We start from the raw sequence: 12,340 nt of genomic DNA on the forward strand, positions 1-12,340 counted from the left end.
GAAGGCTGACAGAGCAAAAGCTGAAAAAAGTTTAATTAAATATTTTTAAATCAATGTTCTTGTATTGTTATCATTATTAATATAATTGTTATTGTTGTTGTTAGTGTAATTCACCATTTAATGTGGTGGTTATGATCATTAGTGTATTTTTTTCATGCTCCTAATACCAGTGTCTGCACAGTCGGCAGTGCTGCATCATGACAAACATCAGGAGCGTTTAGGGTGACAGATGTGCATACAGCAGCATTTCTTTGTTGTGTTCTTGTTTTTGTTCCCAATTTTTCTTCCTGTCTTTTCTTTTTTTTAAACTTTTTTTGTAAATATTTAAAGCCATAAATATGTTTTATACTCCACAGTAGGAGTAAAAAAGAGACCCCCTTTTCTTAGTAGCACAGTCACTTCATCTGAAGAATGAGCTAATGAAAATCACAAAACCATTACATTTTATATAAATTTTATATATTTATGTAGTATGTTGTTATTTTGAAATAAATTGCTCTCACATCTATTACCATATGTTGCTTTTTTCCCTCTAGGAGGATGTTTCCAGCCATGCGTGTAAAGATAGCAGGTCTGGACCCTCATCAGCAGTACTACATTGCCATGGACATAGTGCCTGTGGACAACAAGAGATACAGGTACCTCCTGTTTGCACAAACATTAATGGGCGTGAAGGTTGATGTAGCCTAGTCTAGTGAGTAGCATCTAAAACAGAGGTCCTTCGCTAACGAAAGTTTATTTATGTTCCCTTCCTGTTCTACTCCCTTTCAAATGCAGAAATGGACTTCTCCCTACCCAAATGCCATTAAATCAAAAATGATTTCGTTCTTTTGGGTTTTGGTGGGAAAGTTTAATGTCCCGTGATGGTCTAAATGTTCTTTCAGATGCTTTTCACCCACGTCAAGAATTAAACTGTGGCGAAAATACTAAGTAATTGTATTTTATCAAAGCCATTAAACATGGTCGACTATGCAGATGTTATCTATCAGCAACAGAAGGATACCTTTTGTTCGCTTCATTCTGAAAGTAGCAGTCTCTTTGCCCAATAACCCTGCACGGCTAAACATGCACAGTCACATCTCTGTGTGGGAACGCACGAGCGAGCCTGCACCCTGCTGCTGCTGTAGCTGGACGCAAAACTCTACTTTCCTGGATGATTCTCAAAACGCTGGATGGAGCGTAAACATTTTGACCTAGTTGGATTGTTCTCATCTTCCTACCATTTCTCATGTTGGTGTCGTACATAACAGGATTTGGATTAAACAAAGATATTGCAGCTTTTTTCCTGCTTCACATTTTTCAAAACGGCTACTTGAGGTGTTCTTGTCGTCTTCTTGGCCGAGCAGGAAAAAGTAGTTGCTCCCATCATTTGATTAAGGAGAGCATGTGTAGGAAGAAGGCTCGCATGTGATGAATCTCTCTGGATATGCAATAAGACTGATATCCAGGCAGACAGTATTGGCCCCTGAAGTCAGAGCCAGAGAGAGGAGATTGAAATGTATTCATCATCCCACTGGCCAAGCAGCAGAGCCAGAGTCTGCCTGCAAATAGGATAACACTCAGTATTCGAGTCTAATCAGGGAAACGGGTGGAAAAAATGAGGTCAAAATGGGAAAAATGCAACGCTGCACATCTACCTGCTGCTGCCGTAGCTGACTGTCCAAGTTTTCTAGGCTGGGGTTCACCTGCACATATTCTACACAGACCACGTCTGGTTTTATTCTTATTATTGCTAATACAGGCTGGAACTTTGTCCTGAAGCAATAATAAGGCAAATAACCCATGACCTACATACTTATCTCAATCACAAAGTTTTTTTCACAGATGCTGCTATTTGTGTTTCAAGTGATTTGGCAGTGGGTTCCCCTAAGCACTAAAAGCAATCACAGCAAAGCAGACAGAAAAATCTCATTTAGCAAAGGTGAGGTGTAATAACCTGAATGTCTAATCCTAAAGATAACACAAAATCCAACAATGACTTACTTTGTAGATGTTGCGTCTTCTCCCAGCACATTTGTTTCACTCGGTCTAACCATTGTTACGGAAAACTGAAAACTTAAGATCGAAACAAATGCAACCCTGTTCTAAAAAGGTTGGTGTGCTGTCATGTAATGTGAATAAAAACAGAATGCAAATCTTTATTTAAGTGAAACTAGCACCACAGCACCTATCAAATCTTTAAGATCTGAAGTTTTATACATTTTTTGGGGAAATGGGGAAAAACATGGATTAAATGATAGGTTATAGGTCCTGATTGCAGACAGGGCAGTTTAGAACCTGCACCCTTGTTTCCTGTGCTGTTGTCATATGTGCAGATTTAACTTCACCACTGACACTTCTTTAGATTCCGTGAAGTTGTTTAAAACTGAACTTCAGTTGCTGAACAATTGATCCAAACAGTCTGTCACAGAGTGGCGAAGCTTTTTTCTTACATTTTAACCTCTCTGCGATGCTCTTTTCATACTTAGTGATGTTTATAATGCAACTATTTAGCCGTGAGCTATACGATGAAGTGCTTTTAAGCATTAAACACATTTTCCATTTCTCTCCTGCTCTGTTGCTGCAGTTTTTTTTTATTGCGCTTGTTGCATCATCATAATCAATATTCAAAATTCAGAAGAAAAAATGGAACCTGTCTTATGTTTGATAATAATAATACTTTTCCTTCTTTAGCTATAGTTTAAGAAAATATTCATGTTAGTTCTTATAATCCAAAAGTTATGGTTGACATCTTCAGCTTAAATTGGAAGTGTGTTTTTAACTTGCAGCGTGGATTTAATTTCAGATGTTTAAACAATGTTTTTCAATGATGAGAAAACATAAACAGCTCTTTATTTTTTTTCTTTTGTCTGGATAGATAAATTGATATAGCGCTCAAGCACTTTAAAAACATATATGTATTAATAATGATCAAATTGACTGACTTAGTGGCAACATAATTGCGTGTGTGTGGTAGATCTGAGTGTATCGGCAGTGTTTTACAGGGCATATTTTTAAAGCAGATAGTTTTGTTGCACGAAAGATGATTGCAGCGAGCTAGTTTGTTTTCGTGTGAGAGTGACTATTTGTTCAAAAGCTGAGTGCACCACAAATAGATCCCCTCTCTTTCTGCAAAACAAAACCATGTCATTCCCTGCAGAGAATCTCCACTCCCCCCACGACCACTCAAACTCAATTAAAATTCATTCATCAGGAAGAAATAAAAGTCTGCATAAAAGACAAATTAGCAAATTAAAATAAAGTGACTTCTGCAATCAGTGCATTTTATTTGACCTCCCTGCACCCTTCATTTCATTTCATTGTTTAATAATGTAAAGTTTTCCACCAGAGCGTATAGCAGACGTTCTGCCCTGCCGCCTCTCCTTGCTCTCCCACCAGCGAACCAAGACATGGAGGATTTTTAGAGGCCAGAAGATCTTGTAAAATTAAATAGGATTTTCTTCCTGGCTGGGGAATTTACCACAGGGCTTTGCAAACTGAGCTGGGAGCTGTCACTGGTGTGTCTCAGAGTCCCAGGGAGTTTGGGGTCTGGAAATAAGGTCTTTATTGGAATCGACTTGCTTTACTTGGGCTCACTGCCCCTGCTTAGGAACGTCTCATTGGTACCACGCTCATTAAATCTCCATATATTACACTTCTTTTATGTGGACAGTCATTTGGTTCGTTCTGAGTTAAGGCCATTGAGCGTGGGGTCTGTCTGGCTCCTCAAGCATACCTCATTGCTTCGAGTGTGTGGCAGTGCACGTTGCAGTTTTGCTTTAACATGCGCAGGTTCCTGCACAGAAATGGGAAAATGGATCAAACAGCCACCAACATATTCACAGACATCTACAGGGATAAAAGACAGATGTATGCAAAAATAATTACGTTACTTTAGTCATGGGGTCAATCATAGTTTCCCAACCCTATAAACTAATCCCATCTTAATTTTAAAAATGCTGTAAATGTACGTTGACTGGAAAATTGACTGTCCTTAACTTTCTTTAAACAAATGTTTATTTGCTTCTATTAGCAAATATTCTGTTAGGATTGTGTTTGGTTCTTTTGTGTTGAAGCAGGAAAACACACACGTAGAAAAGGCACAGAAACAGCCAAAGATAGACAGTAATTCCTCCAACCAGGGTTCACCAACTATATCTTAAACATAGTCTCCATTGAAAAGTCAAGTTGTAAAAGTAAATCAACCTTCTTGACTGTTGTTTGATCTTCATAAGTATAGAAATAAAAGAACCCATATGATACTCAGAAACAATTAAAAGAGCAACAGCACACACACACACACACACACACACACACCCAAAGAGCCTTGTCAGATTTGCATGCACAGCCGCCGTTCATTCCTCAAAACTCATCTGATCGTTCAAAGCCAGATTCATGTAATCACATCAATTCCAGACATTCTTTTTCTTTATGGCAGTTTGTGAGGACCTTAGATCTTTGTATATAAATAGAAACACACATATAAAAATGAGTGAAGCCTAACATTAAGGAATGCGTACTCAAAGGGGAAACACGCCTCATTGGGCCTTCAGTCTGACATACTTATGAGGACCACTTTGACATCAGCCTTAACCGGTACCTCATCTGAACCCTAAGCCCACTTTCAGCTTTGAATAATCCCAGTATTTTTCTTATAAACAGTAACCCTGCTTCACGGGTCCTGTGAGAACTTACAAAATAACTTCGCAGGGCAGTTTGGGCCTCCCAAGCATAGAAAATCAAGAGCACACGTGTATGCATACGGAGAGCTGCTGGTCTTCTCTTACAAACTCAGAAGTCAACCCTGAATGGTAACTCAATAGCAATATTTACTCTGTCAGTACAGTAACTCAATATACTGTCCGGGCTTGGCAAGTGTGTAAATATGTGTTTTTATGTGCATGCCAGCCTCTGTAAGAGTATACGTGTGATGAGCTGGACAAACACACACACATGTGTATGCATACAGACACATACAGACTGACAACCATTTTTCCCTTCTTTTTTCTTGTGTGTTTTTCTATTTGTGTGTTTCAGTGTCCCAGTCTATATGACTGTGTTTGTGTGTCTGTGTGTGTGAGAGACAGAGAAAATTGAGAATTGGGCCAGGCGTTGCAGTTCAGTTTTGTCAGCTGTATGGTTTGGTGCTGGCTGAGGGACGAAGTTCCCCTCCCCTCACCCCCATCTGCCCAGTAAGAGTGTCACATAAAGTCCGGTCTTTATTGATCGTGCTGGTGCCAGATGGCAGATTTATGGAAGATGAAAGCGAGGGACTAATCAGATTTCCAGTCCTGTTTGGGGCTAAAGTTTCCTCCTTTCTTAACACGTTCTCTACTACGCTGAGCATAACCCTAAACAGCAGTCCAAACAGGAAATTACAGAAACGCCTGGCATCCTTTGTGGGTCTGCATATGCATGTGTGTTTGTGTTAAGGTCAAAAGTCAGGGCCATGTGTGGAGGTGATATTAGATAACACGGTAGTCAAATAGGGATTTCTGTTAACTGTACCAAATCTCTGCATTTAATAGCAAGCAAAGACATTTTAATAAATACCTTTTATACATGTTATATTTTAACTGATATTTACAATCGGGAAGAAGATGTATTTGTTATAAAGTTTCAGTGTGGGAGTATATATGTTATCATTCATGATAACAAACAACCAGAGAATTATTACCAACCGATATTTTATTCAATTTTGGTGGAGACCAAAAATGGAGCAAAAATAAGAGAAAAAAAGGAAGATACATATTATATTATTATTACACCTGTTCAGGTCAAAACACCAGGTAAAAACATGTCATAACAGTGATCAGGAGTGGGGAGAAATCTCATGTAAACTCCTGTTTTGGTGCGTGGGAAATCCACAAAGAACAAATCCATCATAGATTAATGAATGATGAAATGGATTGGAATAATGAGTGTAAAAACCCCCCAGAATCAAATTGGCTTAATATGGCATCTCATCATGTGGTTTCTGCAAACTGTGCAGAAACATTCAGCTTCGTCATGGTTTGCTGAAAACTGGATTCCTGTGATGATTACACTGTTTATGGTGTAACAAACAGGGGAGAGAGAGGAAGAAATACCAATGAAAACTTTGGCTTGTGTGGTTGTGGAGTGCATTAGACACGAGGCTGTTAACAAAGACCATTTGCAGATGCAGCCTGCAGTTCAGTCGGTGTCTGTGTGTGCGTATGCGTCTTCACTCCTCAAGTCCAAGCCACTTAAGAAAACATATTAAGTAAGCTGAATGACTTTTTACTAGTCCAGCATTGAAAACGTTCTTGTGAGGATTTTTAAGAGTTTGTTTGCTAAAAACGCACACATCAGTGTACCCAGCACACGGGCCTTCCCAGGCTTTTCAATGCTGTGATGTGTGCGAGCTGTTGGAGTGTCATAGGCATATGTAAGGGGTCATGGCTAAATGCTCCAGCTTGTAGCAATGCAAAAACGGGACTCTCAATCCTAACTTTCTTTGGACTTAATCTTACTGGCTAAGCTTCATTCTTTTTAAACATGCAAGGCTCCTAAAAGCAAAAGTTAAAAAACAACAATGCAGCGCAAAGTGAAAAACACAAAGCTCCCAAACAGAGCACGAACCACTCCTCCTGTCTGACAAACATTTACTTACAAATGTAATATAGCATACTGACTTTAGCTCCAATATGGTGGCCAGAGGGTGTGTTTGCCAGCATTCCCAAAAACACCCCCTATATGCTTTTTCAAATGCTCACAAAGAGGCCGAGTTGGTATATTCTTTTTATTTTTGGTCTTGGACATAAATGTGTGGTAAAACGGGGTGGTGCAGCCCTTCAAGGCAATAACAAAAGGACCAAATGAGAGTTTTGTCCATGTTTCAGGGGTGAGTGATGACTTTGGCAGAGACGCTGCAGATAAAACACTTTCAAGTGAGCGCAGGGCCAGAACTAAAAGCAAACAGCTGTGCTTCCCACTCTCTCTCCCGCACTCACTCTCAGCCTCTCTCGGCGCTTCACTCCTATCTCTCCTTCACCTTTCCGTCTGCTGATTTCATCTCCCTCATTGTGTCCGTCTCTCCCGAAGGCCGCCCGTCTCGTCTCCACGCATTTTAATTCCCCCTCATTGTTTCTTGCATTATTCCCTTGTTTTCCATCGCACTCATTCCTTTCTTTGTCCTTTCCTGTTTTTTTAATCAGCGCACACAGAGTTAACTTGTGGCTTGTCATTTCTTTTTAAAATGAGGGTAAAAGTCAGTTACTTTTGTCACATTTTTTTCTTTCTCTCTCGCTTTCTTCTCCCTCTCTCCCTGCTGTTTAATGGGTGGGTCGCCCCATTGTACCCAAACTCACACACAACATCGTCAAATATTACGGCTTTGCTTAATTGAAACTATGCAGCAGAGCGTGCGACTGCATATGGAATATTTTATGTTGCGCTTGTTAGAAATTTCAAGCGCAATGAAGAAACAGCAGATGAGTTTTTTAACAGCCGGTGTTGTGGCAACGTGGCCGAGTGTTTGGAGTTTGTTTTCCAGCGAAGCGAAAAAAGAAAATCACTCCAGCTTATTTGAAATCCAAACAGGCTTTATAATAACCCCTCTAACCCTCAAATAACCTCAAATGAGTTTTCAAAACAGTGAAGTGGGGAGGGAATACTAGTCATGGACTAACTTTCTGGGGAACATGATTAAGAAATCAAAGCAGAAGAAGTCTCAGTGAAGAGACATAGAAAAAAACAAGTTTACAATAACATTTAGAGTTACTCGATTTAAACATGCACAGGTCTTCTAGAACATGCAATGTCAAATGAAACCTTTGTATTTCTAGCATAAGCTCAGACTCATCCTCGTGTATCCGTTTGTGTGCGCCAGCGTTGCTTAAACCAGGTTTCCCACTGTGTTTTCTAGGTATGTGTACCACAGCTCCAAGTGGATGGTGGCGGGAAACGCAGACTCTCCGGTTCCTCCGCGGGTCTACATCCACCCAGATTCTTTGGCCTCAGGGGACACGTGGATGAGGCAGGTGGTCAGCTTTGACAAGCTCAAACTCACCAACAACGAGCTGGATGACCAGGGGCATGTAAGCACAAGACTTTTCTCTGCTACTAAGTTAACAACAACAAAACATCTGTTATGGCACTTTTGAGTCTGGATGTTTCATCACTTCCACTTTGATGTCTGGTCAAATCTACCCCCTCCACAATTGTAGTGTGAAATAAGCAAATTCTTCCTGTGTCTGGAATTTATAACAAAGCTGATCAACTGCACATTTCTTCATGGCTGACTGATTTGTAACTTTAAAAAATACAAGTTCTACAAGTTCTTTTAATAAGATGATTTTTTTGTATTGACTTAACAGTGAAGACACATGAAGAGTAGAACTTACTTACAAAACACTAGATCAGTCATGCTCACCTCCTCTCTTGCTAGTCCATGTGCAATAATTTCGATGTTTCCCAAATAATGTAAAGTAGTACAAGCATATTTACAACAATGCCATGAAATGAGAACTTTAAATCATGCAGTGTAAAATGTTAATGGTTTAATTTTAAGCTCACTTCCTTAAACTGCTGCTGAAGGGCCCATGTGCAACTTTAAGGCCACTGGACCCAAAGGCCAATCAAATGTGAGTAAATGGTACTACGCAGCTAAATAATCTGAATACGAAGCAGATTATTTGTCAACACTACGTTTTTAAAATTTGCAAATAAAAGTTTTGGAATCGTAGTTTATGTTCGTCGTTATATCTTAGAACAAAATCTAGAAATATTTTAAATAAAAGCTGAAGCAGCAGTGTGGATAAAACTTTGGACCACAATGACATACAAAAACAGAGTGACCTATCTGAGCTGCATTTGGTTTAAATGTTCAAGCTGTGATTTATACACATGCACTCGGTGCACTCCTGGAGCTGTGTGGCAGCTTGTGGATGGAAATGTTTTGAAGTGTTTTCTTGAAATGAAAGTTGACACGTTTCTTTGTAGAATTTGTGCTTTCGGGACTCACAGAGCCGTGAGACTTGTTCACAATCGAACCAGATATAGTGCATTCACGCTCAGGCCGCCCCCTTTTTCGAAGGATGGGCTGCTCTGAGTTCATTTAGAGGATTAAAGTGGAAAGATATTAAAAGTTTCCTTGTTTGAATATATCATTTTCCTTTCCTTGGGGGATTTTGTTAAGGTCATTTAAATGATTGAATTTGATTTGTAGTACGCTCCAGCAGCCACATCACTGTGCTAAATTTTAAGTCTGACCACAGTCTCTCTGATTTACTGCCCTGCTTGTATCCAGTCAGTAACAGAGGTAGTTAGCTATAGTGAGCCTCTTATTGCTTCTTGGCTGCTTAAAATATGTTATCCGGGCTTCATAGGTGAAATATTTAAAGCAAAAAAGCAAAAACTTTGACCATAATTTGTCTGATTTATTGCCCTCCTTATATATAATCAGCAAGTGGCCAGCAAGCTAAAATCAGTCCTGTATTTCCACTTGATTCCTCCTCTTATGGTAGAAATGAGTTTCATGTGAACGGAATTATAGTGAAAGCTGTTAGTTTAATTGTCCTCTTATGCTTAGCCCTAGCTTAAAAAAAATGGCCAAATATAATACAGATAATATGAAAACTACCTAAGGTTGTTTGTGTAGCAGCACTGCTACCTATGACGTCAGCAGTCGCCAGCAGCAGACGTTGCATAAACACTGAGTGGTTTGTTGGAGTAGAGTTCGAACGTTACTTTTTTCTTATCAACACTGATGGAGGAAACAAGTCAATCAAAAGTTAAGTTTATTCTAAATTCAGCAACCTGTTTGATGTATAAATATCAACCTGTTTGCTAACATGCTAGCCACAGCCGCCATAAAAGTCTGTCATCTCGAGTCTGCATGAACTCCATGTGCTTTTAGAAACTAAAGGAGAGCTGGTGCTAAGAGAGGAAGGATGACACAGTGTCTGTCTGAGAGATCAGAGTTTCTGTTGCTACAAATCAACTTTGTTACTGAGAAAAAAGATCATACAGTTTTTATAGAAGCCTTGTAGTGACACCGCCATGACAGAGATGTCTCCTGCTCTGTGACAAAATGGCGGGTTCCACATTTGTGCAGCGCACTGCGTGGGCACGGCAGGTTGCTGCTCTCCAGATGATCACATCAGCTCAGTGGTGACAAAAGTAACAACATCTGGGCGTCAGCGCGCGACGATTCGCTTGCAGGGCTTCTTCAGAGTGACGGGAGGTTGTCTTTCCTTTCCTGCTGCTCGGCTTTAGGGTCTTTGTTTCCCTGGAGGGTCTTTAGAGGCCAAAGAAAATTAATTTCGGAGCTTCCTGTGTGGGAAACCTCACCACGTCTCACTCATCCTCCTGACTTGTGGTGTCGTGAAATGTCTGCCTCATCACAAACAGAAACCATACGTGTCATGAATCATCAGGTGTCACAACAGAAGCAGTCTGTGAGCAAAATCAATATTTTTGCACGTCTCTCCGAGCGCATTATCAGAGCAGCGTTGCCATTTTACAATAAAAACTTGATCCATTCACAGCACTTGTCAGCAGATATGAGGTGATCTCACCTGTGTAAAGCTAAACAATCAAAAATCTGAATTAAAAATAAAGCGCAGACAGCGCTGGAAGTCCACCTCGAGATATTTAGAGACAGGGGTTAAATATGGAGCACATATACAAAACATTATCAGCTTAAACAACATGATTTATTGTTGACTGCATGACTTTAGATACTCTTTTAACCTGCAGCGCTCCATCATTCATTAAGGATAAAATTCATCCCATCATTCTGTTTTGGTCGAGTATGAAAGAAATGCCCAGGTTGCTCAATTCAAAATAACACAGCAATAATATAAAAACACATTAACTTAATCATGTCATTAACTTTATTGTTTTTCATATTATGTTGTTTATTTTTTGTAAATTATTATTTTACAATGAATTTCTTTATGTTAACATAACCGTAAAATAAATGACATGAAATAAAATGGACAAGAATTTCTTGTGGAATTTAAAATAATCTAAAGTGACATCAAATCCAGCAGGAACTTATACTCCACCAGTAACTGTGCTCCACTATATATACTTTAAATAATCTAAGCTTATAAAAGTTTATTTTATACATTCATACAGTTTCGTGCTATCTTGATGATGATTATGTTGAAAAATAAAGTTAAAAATAAATTCACAATATAATATTCTTATAATATAAATCATTTTACATAATAATGCTATTCTATAGAAAATCTGAACATAAAAATATTAGCAGTAATGATATCAACCAAATTACTGTAACTTTTTGTTTTACCTTTTTTTATTTGGCAAACTAATTACATTTTTTTAAAGTGTGTGTTGTTTGAGTTGGTAAGAGATTACAAACAAGTGCACTTTTTAAACTATGTTATTGTACGTGCATTACTAATGCATTCACATTTTATTTGTATTTTTAAACTGCAGTTATTATCAACATGCAATTAATTTGCAAGTATTTTTGCAAGACTGTTGAATGTTAGTCAAAGCAACAGTGTAACTGTTTTATATCAAGATTGCACTTTGCTTTTTTTGCTTTTATTTTTCAAATGCGGTGAAAACTCTCCGTCCAGCAGTTTTGTGTCATTTGCACACGGGGGAAACCGTGCCGCAAGCTAAAAGCTTCTCTTACCTCAGTGCCTGCATGGACTCATTACCCTCAGTCTGCATTCTTATAGCTTCAAATCTGCCTCATGCTGTCCCTCTCTCACTGTTCTATGGGAAAACCTAATAAAATGCTAAAGCAGACTCGACTAGCCAAAACATTTTTTGTTACTTCTGTTTTGTTCTTTGTTAATGATCCATTGCATGGTAACGTATCAATGCTGCTGTGTGAAACCGTTCAAAATGCCACAGAAGATGTTTCTACAGTCTGCTTTGAGGCCTTTGCCCCTTTTTCTTTTATACTGAGTAAAAGACCTTCCAGAGACACAGCTGACTCATATACAGTCAGTGAATCCTCGACCGTTTTCACAGCTGAAATCACAGGCTTGCTTTGATTACTAATTGTTTATGGTCATTAAAGTGTTTTAACTATGTTTTTAAAAAAATCAATTAAAGCCAAATGTGCCTTAGACATTGAACGGGATCTAACTTGGTGGACATGCACGCGACATCTGTTATGTGCATGTGTTGGTGTCCCTGGTGTGAATGTCCAGATTATTTTCAAAGGGGGTCCAAAGAACGTCATTACCTACCACGGAAATGAAAACACCACTTATTAAACAATTGTATTTGAGCGTGAACAACTGTCAGCTGATGTCCTCTGGCTGCTCCTTGAGTCATTTGTTCTGAGTTCAGCGAGTCAAAGTGTGACTTTGAACCACAAGATAGTTGTTTCATTATTTTAACTTTTTTT

General features: G+C 39.0%; 1 protein-coding gene across 1 annotated transcript in view; it reads left to right on the top strand.

Moving 5' to 3' along the window:
* tbx15 (T-box transcription factor 15) overlaps window positions 1-12,340 on the top strand; it is a 33,673-nt gene that overhangs the window by 8,991 nt on the left and 12,342 nt on the right. The window contains exons 3-4 of the mRNA XM_085249827.1: window positions 537-638; window positions 7,868-8,039. Coding sequence (XP_085105953.1) covers window positions 537-638; window positions 7,868-8,039 — 274 coding nt within the window. The remainder of the gene's footprint in view (window positions 1-536; window positions 639-7,867; window positions 8,040-12,340) is intronic.

This window comes from Mchenga conophoros, linkage group LG16, assembly GCF_057382185.1.
Source record: "Mchenga conophoros isolate Kocher_MC1m ecotype Shallow Benthic linkage group LG16, M_conophoros_male_GT1.1, whole genome shotgun sequence".
In the NCBI taxonomy this organism is placed as follows: Eukaryota; Metazoa; Chordata; class Actinopteri; order Cichliformes; family Cichlidae; genus Mchenga; species Mchenga conophoros.